At 35.0% G+C, this 21,629-nt stretch overlaps 5 protein-coding genes across 9 annotated transcripts; all 5 read left to right on the forward strand.

Moving 5' to 3' along the window:
- The first annotated feature begins 219 nt into the window (after positions 1-219).
- Positions 220-3,624, forward strand: LOC110817773 (Tetratricopeptide repeat (TPR)-like superfamily protein). The gene has a single exon (XM_022046447.2). It carries the CDS (start codon positions 509-511, stop codon positions 2,495-2,497), a length of 1,989 nt encoding a protein of 662 aa, XP_021902139.1. The 5' UTR covers positions 220-508; the 3' UTR covers positions 2,498-3,624.
- Positions 3,625-3,826: 202 nt separating this feature from the next.
- Positions 3,827-5,320, forward strand: LOC148252871 (DNA binding / transcription factor). Its single transcript, XM_088208386.1, has 2 exons — positions 3,827-4,048; positions 4,307-5,320. Coding segments are annotated over exons 1-2 (483 nt in total). The 5' UTR covers positions 3,827-4,046; the 3' UTR covers positions 4,788-5,320.
- A 2,102-nt stretch (positions 5,321-7,422) lies between these two features.
- GAUT4 (galacturonosyltransferase 4) lies at positions 7,423-11,956 on the forward strand. Of its 2 annotated transcripts, XM_022046453.2 has the most exons (9): positions 7,426-8,038; positions 8,136-8,170; positions 8,264-8,305; positions 8,405-8,522; positions 8,658-8,872; positions 9,532-9,803; positions 9,986-10,343; positions 10,607-11,182; positions 11,282-11,956. In XM_022046453.2, exons 1-9 carry the CDS (start codon positions 7,927-7,929, stop codon positions 11,555-11,557), a joined length of 2,004 nt encoding a protein of 667 aa, XP_021902145.2. In that variant the 5' UTR covers positions 7,426-7,926; the 3' UTR covers positions 11,558-11,956. The 2 variants fall into 2 exon arrangements, with proteins under 2 accessions (XP_088063516.1, XP_021902145.2); XM_088207390.1 differs by having other exon boundaries at positions 7,423-8,038; positions 8,136-8,305.
- Positions 11,957-12,098: 142 nt separating this feature from the next.
- On the forward strand, positions 12,099-13,745 carry LOC110817778 (pectinesterase inhibitor-like). The gene has a single exon (XM_022046454.2). It carries the CDS (start codon positions 12,932-12,934, stop codon positions 13,556-13,558), a length of 627 nt encoding a protein of 208 aa, XP_021902146.2. The 5' UTR covers positions 12,099-12,931; the 3' UTR covers positions 13,559-13,745.
- A 539-nt stretch (positions 13,746-14,284) lies between these two features.
- On the forward strand, positions 14,285-17,026 carry APO1 (APO RNA-binding protein (DUF794)). 4 transcript variants are annotated; one of them, XM_088208093.1, is made up of 6 exons: positions 14,285-14,467; positions 14,567-14,683; positions 14,809-14,887; positions 15,136-15,209; positions 15,488-15,855; positions 15,978-17,026. In XM_088208093.1, the coding sequence occupies exons 3-6, from the start codon at positions 14,833-14,835 to the stop codon at positions 16,819-16,821; spliced, it is 1,341 nt and encodes a 446-aa protein (XP_088064219.1). In that variant the 5' UTR covers positions 14,285-14,467; positions 14,567-14,683; positions 14,809-14,832; the 3' UTR covers positions 16,822-17,026. The 4 variants fall into 4 exon arrangements, with proteins under 4 accessions (XP_088064219.1, XP_021902382.1, XP_021902381.1 ...); XM_022046690.2 differs by having other exon boundaries at positions 14,286-14,467; positions 14,823-14,887; XM_022046689.2 differs by having other exon boundaries at positions 14,286-14,467; positions 14,829-14,887.
- Positions 17,027-21,629: the final 4,603 nt, after the last annotated feature.

Consider the following 21,629-nt stretch of genomic DNA (forward strand, 5'->3'; position numbering starts at 1 on the left):
GATATCTGTGGTTGTTTTCTCTGTGACAACGTTTTCAAATTCTAGTGTGCTACTAATTGCAAAACCAGACAAACACAGATGTTGTATGTAAACATTGTATAGCTCTCCTCCTCCTCTTGTCCTAATTGGGTGACAATATACAGTAATCACAATATGACTTTTAATGTTAAAGAATATATAAGATTATACAATTCGATAATCAATAATGGTAGTGAAAGTATCAGAAAAATACCCGTGTATATGTAACTACAAAAATACAGAGCATGTATTTATTTTAGTTTTTTTTTTTTTTTTTACATATAAAAAGAAATCATTTTGTTGGAATACATTTAGATTTCTACTGAAGCTGAAGCATGGTGTTTAAGGTAGGTTCTCTAGTCTTCAAGTTTTCTGTTGTACGATATCGCAGAATGACTCAGTGATCCATGTGGTTTCTCTTTTGAGTTCGAAGAATCAACTGCAGGCTTTCTTGGTTCACAATCACAGAGAAGGCGGCTCAGATTCTTATATGATGTTTTCTGGCCGATCTTCTATTTCAATTCCCGCAATATCTGCTGCAACAGCGCTTGCCAAAGAAACCCTTCTCCTCCTCCGTTCTGCTTCTTCTCGGTTCGCGACGTCTGTGTCTCCCGACTCCGATATATCCGACAACGAACATCTGTATACACCGTTCGTAATCCAAGACAAAGATCTTCTTCGCAAAACCCTGCAAACTCCAGGAACTGGCCTACATGTTCTTGACCTCATCGACCGAGGTTCCTTGGAACCCGACCGAACCATCTACAACTTGTTGCTCAAGAAGTGCACCTCCTTGAAGCGACTCAAGGAAGGGAGAATCGTTCATTCCCACCTCCTTAATTCGCAGTTCAAAGGTGATCTTACGATGCAAAACACCCTGCTCAATATGTATGCAAAGTGTGGAAGCTTGGAGGACGTACGCGGACTGTTCGACGAAATGCCTGTGAAGGATTATTTCACTTGGACTGTCTTGATAACTGCGTATTCTCAGAATGATCGACCTCAGGATGCTCTGGTTTTGTTTCCTCAGATGATTAGGCTTGGGTTGGAACCGAATGAGTTCACCTTGTCTAGCGTGATGAAGGCAGCTGCTTTTGGCCCTACGGATAGTTATGGTAGGCAACTCCATGTATTTTGTCTCAAGTATGGTTATGATGAAAACGTCTATGTAGGCAGCTCTCTTTTGGACATGTATGCTAGGTGTGGTCGTATGAATGATGCACGGTTGATATTTGATAGTTTGGACAGCAAGAATGAGGTTTCTTGGAATGCTTTGATTGCTGGTCATGCTAGGAAAGGTGAGGGAGCAGAGGCGCTTGGTGTTTTCTGGAGGATGCTAAGGGACGATTTTGAGCCGACCCATTTTACCTATTCCAGTGTCTTTGGTGCTTGTGCCAGCAATGGGTTTCTGGAACAAGGCAAATGGGTTCATGCTCATATGATTAAATCCGGAGGAAAACTTGTTGCTTTTGTAGGGAATGCACTAGTAAACATGTATGCAAAATCAGGGAGTATTAACGATGCTAGAAAAGTTTTTGACAGGTTGGTTAAACAAGATGTGGTTTCTTGGAATTCCATGCTTACTGGTTATGCCCAACATGGACTAGGGAAAGAAGCTGTGCAGTGGTTTGAAGAGATGTTAAAGATTGGAATTGCACCTACTGATGTTACGTTCCTCTGTGTACTTACTGCTTGTAGCCATGCTGGTTTTTTAGAGGAAGGACAATATTATTTTGATTTGACGAAGAAGTACAAAGTAGAACCACAGGTTTCTCATTATGTGACAATTGTGGATCTTCTTGGTCGTGCTGGTCTTCTTGACAGGGCTGAAAGGTTTATTAGAGAAATGCCAATAGAACCCACTGCAGCTGTCTGGGGAGCGCTGCTCGGTGCATGTAGGATGCATAAGAATATGGAACTTGGTACATATGCTGCTGAACGTGTTTTTGAGCTTGATCCCCATGATTCAGGTCCCCATGTGCTGCTTTATAATATCTATGCCTCTGCTGGTAGATGGAATGATGCTGCAAAAGTGAGGAAGATGATGAGAGAGTGTGGAGTGAAGAAAGAACCTGCTTGTAGCTGGGTAGAAATAGGGAATGCAATCCACATGTTTGTGTCGAATGATGATGCTCATCCCCAGATAAAGGAGATCTATAAGAAGTGGGAGGAGATCAGTGAAAAGATCAAGGACATAGGATATGTTCCAGACACTAGTCATGTGCTTCTCTTTGTGGATCAGCAGGAGAGAGAAGCGAAATTGCAGAACCATAGTGAGAAGCTTGCTTTGGCATTTGCGCTTCTCAACACTTCTCCAGGATCAACCATCAATATCAAGAAAAACATCAGGGTTTGCGGAGATTGCCATTCAGCAATCAAATTTGTGTCAAAGTTGGTGGGAAGGGAAATTATTGTGAGAGACACCAACCGTTTCCATCATTTCCATGATGGCTCTTGTTCTTGTGGAGACTACTGGTGATGCTAGTAATCAGAACCTAATCAGATAGAATTTCTGCAGATTGAGTAGTTTGTATGGATGAGGTCATCAATGCTAATGACATGGAGCAACTTGCATGTTGGCCTCCTGGCCTGTGCTGAAGACCCCTTCCATCTTCCAACCAAGAGGGTACATATTTATTTCATGATAGCTGAGGCCATCCCTAGAAAATTTCTGGGAAAGAATGTCCGCCAGCCCAAAAAGCAGGAGCGAAATGCCGGGAAAATCAAACAATATCTGATTCAGACACGAAATCCCAGATGCTGCCATTCCTCTTGCTGACAATCATCAAATTTTGATGTGCCAAATGAGATTTTCTGAGAAGCTAAAATAGAAATCCATAAAAATCCTGAAAAGATAAACGACGATGATATTCTTTCACATCCAAACGGATTAAACCATCTTCCATATTTAAAATATAAATCGTGAACTGGAGAATCTTGTATAGCAGAAAGTAATCAAAGAGTTTCCCATATTACTTTTATGGGGATTATACAATTCTTTGAATTATGCAGCCCATTTGGAGTGTGTAGATTTAAATGGGAAAATATATATAATATATTATATTATAAATAGATTTTGGTGTTTCCATTCACGCTGGCCTTTGAGGAAGTTGTTACACCTGCAGACAAGTCGTGTGTGTTGATAAAAGTGAACTGCTTTGACGAATTCTGACTGCTGTGATAACTGAAATGACCATGTGTGGGTTGGCTTTATATGGTGTAAAGATGTCAAATACTCGAGTTACCTGCCTGGAGAAGAGAAGGGAGGAAGATAATGGCGACACAGCTACTGTTCTTGACCTTCAATTCTCTCTATCTTCTTTTCCGTTCATTTTTTTTTTAAATATTTATTTATGATTATCATTGATAATAATATTGAAATCTATGAGACGGTGATGGTTTGTCCTTTGATGGTACTGATGTGGCAGAAGCAGATAGATAGGAGTAAGTGGTGGAGGGTTTTGCGTGGAGAGAATGCCTGGTGGCTTCCTGCTGCTAAAAATAGGGTGGAATGGGAAGAAAGACGAGCGGATCAGGACTCATCAAGAGACAAAAGCCACGCAAAAGAAGGAAACAACCCGCTGTTTTCTTAACCTACTGAGAAAAGGAGGTAAAATAGGCGTGACCAGGATGAGTGTGTTGAGTTCATGTTGTGTGTGTGTCTTTTTGGATGTGTGAATCTTCATGTGGTTAAAACGGTTTTCTTAGCTCAAAATCGCGTAGCGTGTGAGCAAAGTTTTTAATCATGATTTTCTTTTTATCAAAAATAAAGACCAATACAGTTGTATTCCAACCTCAGAAGGTGATCTTGGAAATATCACACCCACAAAACATTTCTCTTGCATTGCACCTTTTTAACATTTAAAAATATTTCCTTTTCGATTGATGTATCAATTTTTCATGTCCTGCTCTCTCTTTCGCCATTTCCCATCTCCTTTTTTTGCAGTACTTCTGTTTCATATTTGAAGTTTCTGATTGCATGTCCCAAAGAAGCTTGTGTTTTGTTGCATTTCGCGTCGATCAATTGAATGTAAAGATTGTTAATTTCTGCAGTTCTGATAATTGGGATTCTTTCTTTTTATCATTTATTGCTTACAACTTCAGAAACTTTCCGTTTTCTTTTTCATTAGAGAAACATGTGCGGAGCATCTGAAAATGAATGTGATATTTACCTGCCAATCTTTTGTTCTTCTCTTTGTCTCTCTAGCCATCTCTCTTTTTTGCTTCAATGGAAATGTCAATTATATGGCGTTTCTAAGCTCAATTTTCTCCCTTGTATTGCTAACAGGAAGACTAAAGTCATGGAGAAGGAGAAGAAGAAACGAGGAAGAGAAGAAGAGAAGAGAAATCTCATAGAAAAGAATGCCAAGAAACAGGATCTTACTCCGAACAGAAATATTACCTTCAACTTCAACGACAAGTACTACCCTCATGATGACTGTGACAGCTGCGATTCATCAGACGATCATTCAGCCTTAGGAGTGTTTGATTTCCCGTGGCTGCACGAAGGCATGATCTCCAAAGCAGAGGACTGGACTTTTGAAGACACCTTCTCGTCATCACTCAATGACCCTTGCAGCCCGGCTGGTGGGATGGAATTCACAAGGCAGTGTTTGTATGATTCTCCAAAGATAATACCCACAACATGTTCTCAATGCGATCACAAGTTTGAGGAAAAAGTAATCTGGCCATTGAAAAGTGACGGTGAATTGGAACTGGAGGGTTTTGATTGTGTCTGGAACTCTCTGGTCAATCAGAGCCTTCTATAGTGTGAATAGCAGATATACGAAGCTTGAAAAGAGTTGATTAATGGAACGGGATATAGAACCAAGAAGATGGTCTTGGACTGAGAAATTTATCACAAGGATAAAAAGGTATCTTTGTAGAATTTGGTCTTCTATATTTCTATATTCTGAGAATTTTATTATATTTTTGCTCAAACCATTATTTTTTTCCCCATCTAACCGTGTCTGTAAACCAGGACAACCATTAGGTCAAAAGCAAGGAAAGAATTAAACTTGTGCTTGAACTTTTTTCCTTGTTTTCTAGGATTATAACCTTAGTAAAGACTTAGAACATGAGCTGGTTGAGAATCCCCAATGAGGGGAATTGCCAATCTGCAAAAGATGACACTGGCAAACTTGTGGTTGATTTATTACCAGCTTTCATCAACTCTGATATGTTACTGGTCAGACTCTGTTTGGGAGAGGGGAGGGGATGATGTTATTTTCTATTTTTGATTTATTTAATGTAAAAAAAACAATGTACATGTTTCCCTTTATAGATGTTTTTGTTGATTAAATGATGGAGATGCTTTTGGAATTATCATACAAGGCAAGCATACCCAGAAAAGTAAAAGGATGTCTGATGTGATCCTCTGAAACATCACAGAAAATGAATGAGAGAGAGAAAACTTTTTACTGAGAGAAGCATCTTCAAAATGACTTCGTTACATTTCAATTCTCAAATATATAATTTTGTTGAATATCTTTTTATCTACTTTTTACTGTTATAATTATGTTTAAGTTAATAACAGAGAATATGAGTTTGGAACGATGAACTGTTTATTTTTATATGTTCTTCTCAGATTGTGTCTTATTAAAAAAAAATTATGTTATTACTGCGTTAAACATGGAATCTAAGGAATTCCATTATTACGAGAGTGTTGAAGATAAAAAGGATGAACAGAGCTCACCATTATACCTCCCATGGATAACCTTTGATGTTTATAGAATCCTAGGATTGACATTGACTCTCACAATGCAGCAAACATGGATATACATATATATATATATATATATTAAGTATGTATTTGTGTGTGTGTGTGTGTATATATATATATATAGCTAGAGATGAAGATTTAAAGTATGACTTTCTCTTTTACATATTTTCTTTTCTCTCATTATTTATGCCTCGGAACTACTTCAATTTTTTAAAACTAAAAAAATAATTTTCAATTTATATATTAATTTTATTTTTACAAACCCATTTGTATTTCTGAAAAAAAGAAGATTTTTTTTTTTTTATAAGAAAATTTTAAGAATGTGATTTTATTTTGAAAGTGTCGGTTTTATTTTATTTAAAAATAATAATCAGTATAAAAAAAATCTAAAGCTAAATTATTGAGAGAATATATATATATATATATATATGTATATTTGGTAGGACAGAGAGAAGTGTGAGTGGACGAGTAGCAGGAGCGGCCATGTATGAAGAGCTAAGCTGCCGACAGCTCAAGGAATATTTATAGGTGTTAGCTGGTGGTGTGGCCGATTTATGGCCCAATTTTATTTCCTCTCTTTTTTGGATATTCCAGCTCAACCCTACCCATCTCTTTATTATATATACATATATACATACACATACATACATACACCTATATATATATATATACAATAATAATAATAATAATACATATTAACGTAATCACTTAAAAATTAGATTGAAATTTATAATGGTTTTAGATATTCCAACCAACTTTTTTAGTTCTTAGAAATATATGTAATTTATTACGTGATAAATACGTAATTATTTTGAGTTGACAAGATTTTGATGTAAGATTTTATGTCAGATTCTATATGATATAAAAATAATTTAATTTTAGTCATAAAAAGATACACACGTGTGTGTGTGTGTGTGTATATATATATATATCTTGATTTAAGTAAAATTGTAACTTCAGGCCAAATACATTACAAAATTACACATAAATAAATATGAATAATTAACCATTATTATTATTAATTTTAAGGGCAATTAATTTGCTGATAATTGGTGCTTAAATTGATATACTAAAGATTCTCAATATATATATATATATATATATATATATACAATGTATTAGAGAGGTTTGGACGGTTGACTTTTGCCTTGTTAATTATACTTCTTTACGTACTAAGGCAAGATGGCAGCTACTACACGTGGAATTAAGACTATATTTTTAGAATGTCATTTAAAATTAAACCCTTTATTTATAGTATATTTCAATTATTAAAAATATAAAAAAAAAAGAAAAAAGAAAAAATATAATATTAAAAATAAAAAAATATCCCATCATTAATTTTTATTTAAAAATAAAATTATTTATTTGGATGATAAAAAATAAATAATTATTTTATAAATTATTATTCATTATCGTCGATGTACAAAAGGGTTCAGGGTCCGTGAGTCACGCCGTTAAAGAGTTGTAAATACAATTATTGATGCCGTCGATGACGCTTAATCGCGGCCAAGGCGCGTGGTCTGATTTAGGAAAGTAGAGTGAAATAAGAAACAAGCGGAAACACCCTGTCTGTCTTTTACATTTTCATTTTCCTTTTTAATTTATTTTCCTAATTTAATCATCGTCATTTAACTACCACCAATGCTCCACACTTCACAACACCCTTCTATAAATACAACAACTTGTCAATTAATATTAAAAAAAAAGTATTAATTTATTTTCTTTAATTTTATTTTTTGGCTCGTGTCTGATCTTTCACTCTCAATCTTCATCTCCTCCATCCGTCTTCTCCCACCCAGTGCCGACGATTTGTGTCATCTTTTTTTACTCTCTTCTTCTTCTTCTTCTTCTTTATGGCCGAGAAACAGCAAGAAACATTTGTATAAACATTACCCACAAACACTCTGTATCTCTCCATTCACAAAGTGTTCATCTTTTAGGTGGGTTCTTCCTGCTTTTTACTTAAAGAATGCGGGTTTCTGCCAAATGCAGATTCAGATTCGTCTAGCTGATTTAACCCAGAAAGTGTCTTTCTTTTCACCCGTCTTTTTAGGAGATAATTACACTTGATCTCTTTTTTTTTTTTTTTTTCATTCCTCAATAATCCGAAGGGGAGGGTGAAATACGGAGGAGGGAAGGAGGGAGGGTGAGGTGGTTGGAAGAGGAAGAAGAGGAAGAAAAAGAAGATGATGATGAAAATGAAGGCGAGGAATTTGGTGATTGTTCTGCTAATCGTCACGGTGGTGGCTCCTATCGTTCTTTACACTGACCGTGTCGGCACCTTCAAGGCTTCGCCTTGTATGTTTCTTTAATGGATTGCTTCAAAATCTTCCTGGATTTTCTTTTCTCATTTCTTAACCTTTTTCTAATGTCATCTTCTCCTCTCCGGGTGCAGCTCGACGAGAATTTCTCGAAGAAGTTACGGCTCTTGTGAGTACTCTTTTGCGTTTCATTTTCTTTTCCTCCTCTCTTGGTCTCTTTTGGTATAGTCTTTCTGATTTCTTCCCTGCAATTTCTCTCCAGACTTTCAGTGGGGATAGCAGGCATAGTAATCTGATTTCCCAGGTGCGCTAATCTTTTTCTTGGGCAATTCTCAAAATAATTCCGAGTTAAATTCCAGATCTTTATTAATTTTCCCCTCTTTCTTCTTCTTTTGGGTCACAGGAATCTTCCATAACCCTCAAGGTTCCCGAAGGCGTTGTATATTCTGATGAAAATTCTGCCAATTCTCTTCTTGTTTCTAGTTCTTCAGCTCAAGCTAATGATTCTGCTGAAGCTCAAGGTACAGTTTTCTGTTTCTTACTCACTATTTTTATGAGTTTCAGCTTTGTTCTTGTGAAATTTATACCTGCAACTTCCAAGCTTGTTTAGGGTTGTGGTCTGATTTTGTACACGTTGTCTGGGTATTATTAACTAGATTTAGGATTGCAAGAAACAAGGGAGCATAAATCTGCTCGAGTATTATCCACAACTAATGAGGATGATCAATCCCAATCTGCAAATCCCATCAAACTAGTAACTGATGTGGGAGATCAGAGATCCATGGAATTGGGTTCCCAGAAAGTTGAAGAAGACGGAGGTAGCATTCAAAGATTAGCTGAGCAGACATCCATTATTGACTCCAAAAATAAGGTAATTTCTTTTTATGTTCTACGTCTTGTTCAATTAACATCAGCTCCTTGCGTGTGCACGAAAAGTCCTCGTTAGATTTTTTAGGCCTGAAAAAGTATTTAACTACTAATTCCTTCCAAGGATGTTAATGAGATAATTAGCCTTTTCATATTCTATAATATTTTATTTCATGAAGTTTCAAATTATTCTCCATTAGTCAATTGTTTCTGGTGGACTAGTGGTGGAAACAGTCATATGTACATGGGTTTGACAGCCTATGGTTTCCTCAACTGTAGCTGAGGTTGGAATTTGAAGCAACTATAAACAGAGCTAGCCCTTTGATGAACTAGATTTCCTTGCACTGAAAATTTCGAGTAATTAGAAACAAGAAACATGAGCTTACTTTTGTTCTCTGCCTTCATGTTGGGCCCAATTAGTTCATCTTAAAGTGTGTTAACTCAAAAAGTAGTTGCAAAATTTTTATTTATTGCAGAACATATCCTTTCTGTCAACTTATAATTCTTATTCTAGTCTCGAAGACTATTTCCTTTTTTCTAATATTAAAACTTTTGATTGGGTGACAACTTCAAATCCATGTGTCCTGAGACTTAATCTGTTTGTTTACCTTTTGGTATCTAATTTACTTTTTCCTTTCTCAACACTAATGGTTCTTGTTATAGGATATAAAGCAGGAGAAAGTTTCGGTGCAAATCTCTGGCAAGGTTGATGGAAATGAAGTGAGAGATGCTAGAGCTGAAAAACAGACTGAGCAAGTAACTGTGCCAGATGCACGAGTGCGGCAACTTAAAGATCAACTAATCAGGGCAAAGGTTTACCTTTCCCTTCCAGCCACAAAAGGCAATGCCCATTTTGTAAGGGAGCTCCGATTGCGGATTAAGGAAGTTCAACGTGTATTGGGAGATGCATCCAAGGATTCTGATCTGCCAAAAACGTATTGCTTCTTTCTTCAAAAAGCAATCAGTATTTCAAGCTTATCGAACTTTCTCTTTCTTTTTTCCTCCCCACTCAAATGCAAATTTGATTTTTCTTATATTCCTTAGTAAATGCCTCAAGTTATCTTAATCATGAAATTTACAGTGGCTTAATTTGTAAATATGAAATTCATTATTGCAGTGCCTACGACAAATTGAAGGCAATGGAGCAAACACTTGCCAAGGGCAAGCAGATTCATGACGACTGTGCTGCGATAGTAAAGAAGCTTCGGGCTATGCTCCATTCAACAGAAGAGCAGCTTCGAGTGCACAAGAAGCAGACCATGTTCTTGACACAGTTAACAGCTAAAACACTTCCTAAAGGCTTGCACTGTCTTCCTTTACGCCTAACAACCGAGTATTATAGCTTGAATTCTTCTCAACAACAATTTCCAAATCAAGAGAAATTAGAAGACCCCAAGCTCCAGCACTATGCACTTTTCTCTGATAACGTTTTGGCAGCAGCAGTTGTTGTAAACTCTACCGTGACTAATGCTAAGGTATGTTCTTGTTCAGTAGTTACAGTCTATTCCCCTTCGTTTACCAAGGAGACAGAACTGAAACAAATTTTGCATGGATCCTAAGATCTTCTTTTCCTTCTCTTTTTCATAATTTTCTTGCTTCATTAGTTGAAGATTTTCTTTTCTTTTTATGGAAGAGGGTTGGAGGGTTCAGAACATCATCTTGGTGATAACATTTTACTAGCTATGAAGATGCAATTTTTTTTACCTTTAAACACTGTTTTTCATTTATTTCCTTGCAGCACCCCTCGAACCTTGTCTTCCACATTGTTACGGACAGGCTCAACTATGCAGCAATGAGGATGTGGTTTCTCGTTAATCCACCTGGGAAAGCCACTATTGAGGTTCAAAATATTGAAGAGTTTTCATGGCTAAATGCAAGTTATAGTCCAGTCCTTAAGCAGTTGGGTTCCCAATCCATGATTGACTATTACTTTAGAGCTCATCGAGCTAATTCTGATTCCAATTTGAAATTTCGAAATCCAAAGTACCTATCCATCCTGAACCATCTACGCTTTTACCTGCCAGAGATCTTTCCTAAGCTCAATAAAGTTGTCTTCTTGGATGATGATATAGTTGTGCAGAAAGATCTCAGTGGCCTTTGGGCCCTTGATCTGAAGGGTAATGTTAATGGTGCTGTGGAGACTTGTGGAGAAAACTTCCATCGCTTTGATCGGTATCTTAACTTCTCAAATCCGCTCATCTCTAAGAATTTTGACCCTCATGCTTGTGGATGGGCATATGGGATGAATGTCTTTGATTTGGAGGAATGGAAGAGGCAAAACATCACAGAGGTGTATCATCAATGGCAGAAACTGGTAAGTGATATGTTTAGATGTTAGGTAGGCACTTTACAGATTTCAAACCATCGTAAACTTGTATTTAAGTTGAAATCTGAATCATGGTTTTGTCCACAGAATCATGACAGACAGTTATGGAAGTTGGGGACCTTGCCACCGGGTCTCATAACATTTTGGAATCGCACATTTCCAATTGATCGAAATTGGCATGTGCTTGGCCTTGGTTACAACCCAAACGTCAACCAGAGGGATATTGAACGTGCAGCTGTCGTACACTACAACGGCAACATGAAACCATGGTTGGAGATAGGCATACCAAAATACAAAAACAACTGGGCAAAATATGTGGATTATGATCACATGTATTTGCGGGAGTGCAACATCAACCCATAAATATGGCCTTCATGACACAGTTCCCCCCACATTTACCTAATCTTGGCCATGCATTTTTACAGCTGCGCATCGCTTTGCATAGGTTCTTTTTATTAAGAGGTATAAATCCTGAGTTTGATTCTTTACTGTATACATTTTGATTTTTTTTCTTCTTTCCCGAGCCATGGTAGATTCAGAGGGAAACTGCATTATAGTATATTTCTTTTTTTTTCTTCATTCTTAGTTACATGTCTGCAAAATTCTGCAGATGCATATGTAAATGAGTGGAAGCTAGATTTTTCTTTTTGGGTTTAATTTTTTTAAAGCTATTGGCTCTCTCTATACAATTAGTTCATGTGATATATATGGTGTTGTAACTTCAGAGTTTGTTGGCAATTGGCAACATCTTGGCCTTTTGTATCTTCCTTGATTCTGTTAAAAATCAAAGCTTTCATTATGTCAATATTTATGCACGTGATACTACCTGGACTGATAAAATGAAACAGCAAAACTCGAGTAACGACGACAGTGCTTGGTGGGATGTTGTGGATGCTATTAGGTGAGAAGTGGAAGGCAAGCATTATCAAACATTGCTTGGTGAAGGTAATCTTCTGTTTCATCATTTAGCCGCCACCATGGAAAAAAGGCAGAAACTTTAGATTGCCAAGTTATCATTGAGGGGCGTGATTGATACTTTGACTGACATGTAAATGCTGTTGTATGAGTTGCATCCTCCTGATATCGTTAAGGTTATACGTTTCTGTTTTAACCCAAAAAAAAAAAGAAAACTTTAGGTTGCCAAGTTATTAGGAGAAGTTTCAGTCACATGGGTTTGGCTGGAGAGTGAATCAAAGTTAAGGATCTGGTAGTATAACAAATGGGTATATATGATCACGGGGACTTTCTGTATGAGGAGAGCTGCAATTAGCCACCAAACCTGCATTGTGCTTGTTCACGGGTACGGAGTGAGTGAATCAAAGTAGAGGTCACATGGTGGTGGGCCATTTACCAGCATTGTTCACCATTGCACTTTCTCTGTCATTATATAATTTAGCGGGAATCTACCAATGAAAGAAGATAGGAAGGTGCTAAGTTTTCATATTTTGTGGGCCTGCGTCTGTCGGTTTATTTTCCTCAAGACTTTGCCGTCCTCTTCCTTCTGTTTGTCATTTTATGTAATCTATAGACCAGGAGTAGCTTGTGGAGCCATCTTGACCACTCCGTCCTTCATGTGGGAGAGCTTCTGAGTTTGATAACGGAGAGATTGATTTAGAAAATTTCGTATGGAGTAGGTTTTCATGTTTCTTCTTTTACAAGTAGTTGTATATTATGCCACGCACACCCATAATCTGGTCAGATACAGCTGGCTTTCGAAGATGATGTCAAAGACCATTAATGTTTCTGTTTGATATCTCTTGTAACAAGACATACATACCATTTTATATACAAGATTTACAATTTGCTGAATTCCCACTTCTGCAACTCCACAAAATGAAAAGGTTTTCCTCCCATATTCATCCCCTCTTCTTCTTCATCTTCGTGGTGCTGCTGCTAATCGACCATTCTTCTGCAAAACCAACAGAACTGGTGGATAAAGTCTGCAACCGAACATCTGACTACGCCTTCTGTGTAAATTCTCTATACTCAGATCCTCGTACCTCAAATGCTGATAGCTATACACTTGCTTACATCTCATTCGGCCTGGCCTACCTTAATGCCACAGCCAGCCATGATAATATACTAAACCTCCTCAACAAGCCGTCTGGTGCAAGTCACGAGCGGCTCAAGATATGTGAGCAGGATTATGGCAAGGCGACCTTGGCCCTTGAACAGTCCTTCAATGACCTTAACTCTGAGACATTCTTTACGCTTCCTGAATTAGCAAATCACGGTGCTCGCGCAGCGAGTGATTGTCAAGCTGCTTTTGCTGGAAGTTCTTGCAATCCATTGAGTGAAATGAATATGAATTTGAAGGGTCTTTGTGGAATCTGTGTTGTGGTGTCTGAGCTGTTCACTGGATGATCTTCTTGAATCAATTTGGAAATTTACATCTCAGCATCGCTGTAATATAGATATATATATATATGTAACATGTATACATATGTAGTCTTGTAGTTTTTGTATATAATAATTATAAAAGCAAGAATACACTTTTTATTAGATAAATATTTTGAATGAAGAAACTCAACAAAGTATTATTTGTTCGCTATGATCGGAGTATAAACTCACAAATCCTTAAGTCTTATACGAAAGTGTGATCGGGATAAACTCATAAATTGTTAAATTTTATATAAAAATATGATCAGAATAAATTTATAGATCATAATATAAACTCACAAATTGTTAAATTTTATATAAGTGTAGTGTAATTCGAATAAATACTATATAATAAAATATAAATCAGCTTAATATATTAAGCTGATGTAAATGTGAATATTATATATATATATACATATATTAAGTCAAGATATAGTATATGTTTTTTTAATTAAAAACAAAAATATATTATATTCTAATTAAAATTATGCTATAATTTTTTATTTCAATTAAAAATATATTACATATGATCAATTCGAATATTTTCTTCCAAATTCGAACCAATCCAAATTTAATTCAAATGTTAATTAATAAAATATATAATTAGTGTGTATATATTATGATTTTTTGTATATATGTAATTAAATTATATTTATTTTCACACAAAAAATTCAAAATTAACTTAAGCTGACCTACCAAAAAAAATCAGCAGTAGTTTCCATTTCCTCTTGCCTGGTTTGCATTGATTTCCATGATTACCCTTCAGTGGACACCATATTGCCAAGTGTGTCCTCCACAGCTTCTCCTCTTCCACGAAGATACGCCGAGCTGGTGGTTTTTCACTTTCTCATCTGATCATCTGCTAACCTCCGTGCTCATTAACAATAGTCCAAAGTTTGTCTCTACATCTGTCCATACGCGCACGTATATATATATATATATATATATAAGTATATCAGCTTCCTGTTTATGCTGCTGTTGTTGGTTATATAGGACGTCGGAGAACAGAGAGAACCCAGAAACGGGGAAACCTCGGCAACTACTCTGGGAAGTTGAATTCATCTGCCTAAATCGGCTGTCAAGTTCCTCTCTTTAATATTTCTCGTTTGGGTATTAATTCTCTTACCTTGCTTTTGTTATTTACTTCAGCGACGCATAATGTGTTTGATGAAATGACTCAAAGAAGAAATCTTTGTGATGTTTATATCTAATAGCGTTTGGAAATTTTGGCTAAGAAATCTTTGATTAGGTGCAGATAAATGCTTCTGACACCACCAGCACTGTCTTCTATCCAATGGAGTCGGTCTCAAACAGGTGATTTTGGTTGGTTACGTCTCTGTAATTTTATTTTCTGATCAATATCCTTTGCCATAGATCTTATTCAAGGTGATTCTAACATGGGTGCCTCTTCTTTGGTCCCATCTTGATCTTATCGTAAGTTGTAACGAAGTGTTCTACCATGAAAACTAATAATACATGGTTGGAGACGTAGTATATCCTTTTTTTGAGTATTTTAGACTCTTTCACTTATTCATATTGCTATGTGGTGTTCAATTTTTCAGCTGTTTGTCTGGAAGGAATGGAGTTTGAGACGCCTCAATTATCATCTCTAAGTTCTTGTGGTCTTTACTTTAAGGTTTATACTCTTCCCATAATGGCATTTTCTTCTGTTGTTTAGTTTGTTTCACAGAATTGATTTCTTAACGAGTATGAATAACTGTATGCAAAGGGATTTTTAGAACAATATTTTCCACGTCTTCGCTGTTAATTTGATTCTCATTTTTGTGTAATAAGTTAATATGTGGCATACACAAACAAATCTTCTGGCTATTTTGTAGAATAGGTTTCTAAATTTTACTGTGATCCTAGCAACAATTTTCCTACAGCCACATTTCAGATTCATTCTTTTTGCAGTTTAATTATAAGCAATGGCAGAGAGGTGATCTAAAGATTTCAAGAACCTTCCTCTGTTCCAGCCAGAAGCCCAGAGAAGATTTCCCTTTCAAGAGAAAACAAGTACGCCCACAAAATGTGGATCTTCCACCCATACTACCCAAGAGAAAGAAGAAACCTTATCCCGTTCCAATAAAGAAAATTCTGCAAGCCTCAAGAAAGGACAAAAAACTTGCACAGATGGGAATAGAGAAGCCCTTAGAGCCTCCAAAAAATGGGTTACTAGTACCTGATCTGATTCCTGTTGCTTACGAAGTGCTAGATGCCTGGAAAATTTTGATTAAAGGGCTTGCCCAGCTCTTGCATGTTATTCCTGTTTATGGTTGCAGGTATACTGTCTCATTTAGTTTTGTATATGGTCTTGCCATTGCATTCTTTATGTTCTTCAGTGAGTTGCTCGTGAGATTTTAGGTAAAGAGCTGTCAAGTTTTTAATGTCATTGGTTCTTCAGCAGTGAATGTTCAGAAGTTCATGTCGCCGAGGCTGGTCACCACATCCAAAATTGCTGTGGCCCAACGAGTGCACAACGCAGGAGCTTCCATTCATGGGTCAAGGGGTCCATCAATGACATACTTCTTCCTATTGAATCATATCACCTATATGACCCTTTCGGACGACGAATCAAGCATGAGACTCGGTTTGACTATGACAGGATTCCAGCTATTGTAGAGTTATGCATCCAAGCTGGTGTGGATATACCAGAATACCCTTCACGTCGAAGAACTAACCCTATCCGTATGATTGGGAAGAAAGTGATTGACCGTGGTGGATTTGTTGAGGAGCCTAGACCTTGGCGGTTTGTCAATTCATCCTCATCCCCTCTCGTTGATCTTGATACACACGGTGCTTGCAGCCGATATCCACCTCCTCCATTGGCAGATGTACCAAGGATTGCCCAGGAAACAATGCATGCATACGAGACTGTTAGATCAGGGGTAACTAAATTAATGAAAAAGTATACAGTCAAAGCATGTGGATATTGTTCAGAGGTTCATATAGGACCATGGGGTCACAATGCAAAGCTTTGTGGGGAATTCAAGCACCAATGGAGGGATGGGAAGCATGGTTGGCAAGATGCCACTGTGGATGAAGTTTTCCCGCCAAATTATGTGTGGCATGTCCGGGACCCCAAAGGACCCCCATTGAGGGGTGCACTTAAGAGGTTTTATGGAAAGGCTCCTGCTGTGGTCGAAGTGTGTATGCAGGCAGGTGCAGAGATCCCAAGGAAATACAGGTCCATGATGAGGCTAGACATTGTAGTCCCTGACAGTGACGAGGCACAGTTGGTTGCATAGGGATATACAATAGAAGCTTCATCTTTCAGCAATACTATTTGGTAAGTGTATATATTAGGTGTCAAGTTCTTATTATGATTTGTTCATATAAAGCTAAGTTAGAAAAGGCATCTGGAATTCAAGACCGCTATATTTTGCTTCCTAACTCTTGACACTTAGCAATGTAGTTGTAACATGAATTCAATGAGTGAACGAATTCTCTTCATTGATCGGTGTTTCAATCTTATACATCATTACGATCATTATTTTCATTAATTGTGGGGATTAATATTGGTCCTTGTTCCTTCAGTTGTTTTAACTTACTGAGTAAATAACAGTGAGAGTATGGTTCTATTGTAGAGGCTGAGTTCGTTTATTTTAACTGGATTCTGCCGGGCCCAACTGTTGGATCTCTATGTAAAATCTTTAGCAATATATGGGCACCCATTATTTTCTTGAGGGGGATCTTAGGCTCTCATAGGGAATAAATATTTGATGCCCACTTTGGACATGAATTGATAAACACAGCCTGTCAAATAAAAGCTTTGTGTGGACCAATCTTGAAGCATTATCACCTTCCTATTCACTGAGATGCATATTATTTATACATAATATAGGGTTAGTTTAGTTTGTAAGAAACATGTTTTTTTTGTCTCTGTCACTTTTACTTACAGTTTTTGTAGAGAGTATTTCCGGAGTAAAGTTTTTGACCAAATTGGTAGATCTTTCTTGGTTGTAGAGAGAATGTGGTTTGTTTAGTAGTCACATATCCACAAAAGATTCAAACTTGGAAGTTCAAATCCAAATTTGAGTTGTTACTTCCCAGCAAACAACAAAAAAAGGGGAGAAAAAAAAGGTGGAAGTGGAAGGAAATCATTACAGGCTTTTACCAGTGGGGGTTAGAGTCTGGAATTTAATACTCACAAATGACCAATCACCAATGTATAGCTCATGATTAGAAGATCACAAAGCTTAACAAAGTGATATCAAGCATGATTAGTTTGAAGCAGGAAGACATTATCAGCAAAAGAAGGAATTTGACCTGGTCAAAATGCTGAACCTCCTGTTCCCTTTTCCTGTGTGTGTATATACATATATGTACACACAGACATATACATATAGGGAGGGTTAGCTTCTTCTGCTTTATTGTATATAGAGTAGTAGGACACCAGCAACCTTTCCACTTTTCCATCTTTTGATGACCAAAGCCAAAGGCAAAGCAGAGAGTGATGCATCTTACTCATTCACTCACTCCAAACCCAATCCTCCCCCATATATGCATACATGTATATATATATATATATATATGTCAGTCAGCCCCACCTTCGAACTCATACCCAAATACAGTTCATACTGTCAACACCATATCCTTTTAATGCATCTGTCCTTTTCTTTCTTTGTGGGAAACTGAATTGATTTCTTTGCTATTTGTTATCATCAACACAAAAACACAAGCAAATTTTAAATGCAACCCATGTCTCCTCCCACAAGTGAGTTTCACTTCAAAAAAAAAAAAAAAAAAAATCAAATGTCCTTTCTAAATGGCTTGGAGAATGTAGTATGTATCACTTGGATTTCAGATACAAGTCAATGTCCTAGTGATAACCCATCACGGGTCTGGTTGTGAATTGGAAACTTTCAAATGAAAAAGACAAAAACTTGATGTGGGTGCTTCTGGTAAAAAAAAAAATTAGGGTAGACTGGATTGAAGAATGTGCATGTATAGTTTTATATATTTGTATCTGTCTTGATATGGGTATATTTATCTCTTTATATATTTATTAATTACAACATAAAGATACACAGAAACTTAAAATTCAATCTAAACTCATATGAAATACAAAGTATTCACTATTTAACCACTAAATAATTGCTGTTTAGAGAAAATATGCAGTATAAGATTTCTGTTCTCTAGTAGTCGGCAGGAGGGACCGGCCATATTATTTGTTTAATGGTCATTTCAAATTTCATACACATCATTCACAACTTTTTTTTCAATAATTTTTCAAACTTCTTGTGATCATTATCTTTTGTTCTTTGATTGTTCTGTCTGCTAGACTAATTATAATGCAAAAATGATTTTTTTAAGCTGATTGATCAAGATAATTTGGCTTTTTATACATGCCCTTAGCTCATGTATGGATAAACCAATCACATATATATAAACATATATGTGTATCTTGTGTTATATTACATGTATATTGATAGTAAGCAACCTACCCACCCATGGGCCATGGCATGTCAAATTGTCAATGAACTCACCAACTATAAATGGAAATAAAATAATTCAAGAATTAAGATACTTTTAAGTCAACATTATCGAGAGCCTTTGAAAAGCCAATTATATTTAAGAATCTTTTTAACTTAATTATATTTTTTAAATGAAAATTCGTAAATATCGTTAATCATATCACATATATACTAATCATAATACAATATTTTAACGATGACATAAAAAAAAAAAAAAATTAATTGTAACATCGGTGGGACAATCTCCCCTCGGTTTTTTTGGATGAAGCCTAGAAATGGAAGTGTGGGAAATTAAGTTGTTCAATTACAAGAAGCTGCTTTTAGCTTTTAGCTTTTGGCTTTTGGCAAAGATTGAATGAAGGGTCTTCTTTTTTTGTTCTCATAAATTTCAAATTCAAATCTAACGGTCTCTTTCTTTCTTGCCTTTGTCTTTTCTTCTTTTTTATTTTATAATTTCTTTGAATTTTCCACCACAAAATTCTGTCTGTGGAATCATTTAATAATGGCTCTTGCTTTTTTTTTTCGTCATTAAAAAAAAATTCAATTAAATTACATATTTGCCCAAGTATTTTAGGGTTATTGGAATTTAAATTTTATATTTTTTAATTAAAATTTATATATTTCATTAATTAAACACTATGTTCATATTAATAATGACATAATTTTAATTTTTTTGTAATAAATAAAATATAAATTTTTTTTTTTTTAAAAGCCAAAATTCATTTCAAACTCAAAAGAAATACAATTATATCTTGGAGTAGAACATCCCAAACACGAAAGGTAGGATAAATGCATGTAGCTCTTACAATATTGCAAGCAGACAAGTTCGAAAGAAGAAATTAGGACTTAAATATCTAACTGATTTGATGGTTTTATGAATCTATTTGATATTTTAATTTTAAACATAAATATAATTTTTAATCATTTTTTTTCTCGAACCGTAAAAAGAGAAAACTTCTTATACTTTTCTAGGGGAGGTAGTATTCATTTACGTCTATCCCAATGAGCCATTTATCGAATCGTTGCAATTGATGTTCGATCTCGACAAGAAGTAAGGGATCTTCAGAAAGTGAGTTTTTATTATTCGATAAATAATCAAATCTATTTAAATATTTCTGTAATTTTAGATTTTATTAAAAAATGTACTCAACCGATAGAAACTGTTTATGATATTTCAAAGAAGACAGAGGATTTGTATGGAACTTAATCTTAATCAAACGAAAGTCAATTAATGAAATAAAAAAAAAGGGTGTGGATAACTCGTATATAGCTTTGTATAAAGATTTCTCTACTCTTTTCCTCCTTTTTTGCTCTATTCATACCTATTTAGTCTTCCTATTTAGTATTCCATTCCTATTAGAAAATATAATCTTCTATAATGTATAATGAGCAAAAATTAATTTTACGAAAATAGATTTTATTGTTATTGATATAATTTCATTGATATAAATTACATAGAAACAAAAATCAAGTGAATAAATGAAGTAATTGGTCTTAAAAAATATAATTTTTTCATTGTAAATCTATTAACAACTAACAAAACAAAGTGATTAAGATTAAGCTTGTCTATTTTTTTTTTATATTCTTATTCGTTTCTTTATATTTAATATTCACAATCATATTGATAAATACTGTATCGAACAAATATAATTCGATCATAGATAAATAAATCTATTTATCCCCGATCCATAAGTTTGGTTTTAAATTTTACTTTACTTCATTCAAATGATAGGTTCTTTGATTTTTTTCTGAGATAAAAAATTTTATTGTACGATACAATAAGTTTTTTTTTTGTTTATTAATAGTGAAAACAAAACGGATAAATAACATAAGAATAAGATAAGAGTAAGAGGCCGTCTATAAATTTTTATTACTTTCTCTATGATCTATGTCTTTTATTTGATTATTTTTAACTAATTCGTTCATTTTTTTTTTTAGGTTCAGAATGAATTAAAAAATTTATGGTCTACGATCTATAGTATTTTATATATTATTTAAACATCAACGTTAACTATGTCATGACCTGGTGAGTGATTATAATGAAATATAAATTTATTATTAAATATAAATATATTTTTTTTCATTATATATTAAATTTATAATTTCACAGAGTTATAATAAATTATATATATTAAATAATTAAAAATAAAATAATAAAATAATAGATTTAGATTGAATTCACTACAAACCAAAAATACTTAATTTTTTTTTTAAAATTTTTTTATTATATAAAAATCATATTTTAAGACATTCCAACTATTTAATTTTTTTTTTAAAATTACAAAATTATTTGTTGGACCAAATGTGCAGAGGGCCCACTAATTCAACATTTTTTTTTCTTTTCTTCTGCTTTGCACTTTGCTCCCCACTTCTTTTTCTTTTTGTATTTTTTAAAATAATAATTGTAATAATAATTATTATAAGAATAATATTACAATTTTATTTTTTGGGTTTGTATCTAAAATGGTTTAGCATATATATATATATATATATATTACAAAATATTAACAAAATTATGGGAATAAATAGTAAATATATAAAATTTAATTTAATTTTTTTAAAAAGTAAAAAATTCTTAT

This window comes from Carica papaya, chromosome 7 (genome assembly GCF_054855325.1).
Source record: "Carica papaya isolate Zhongbai chromosome 7, ASM5485532v1, whole genome shotgun sequence".
In the NCBI taxonomy this organism is placed as follows: Eukaryota; Viridiplantae; Streptophyta; class Magnoliopsida; order Brassicales; family Caricaceae; genus Carica; species Carica papaya.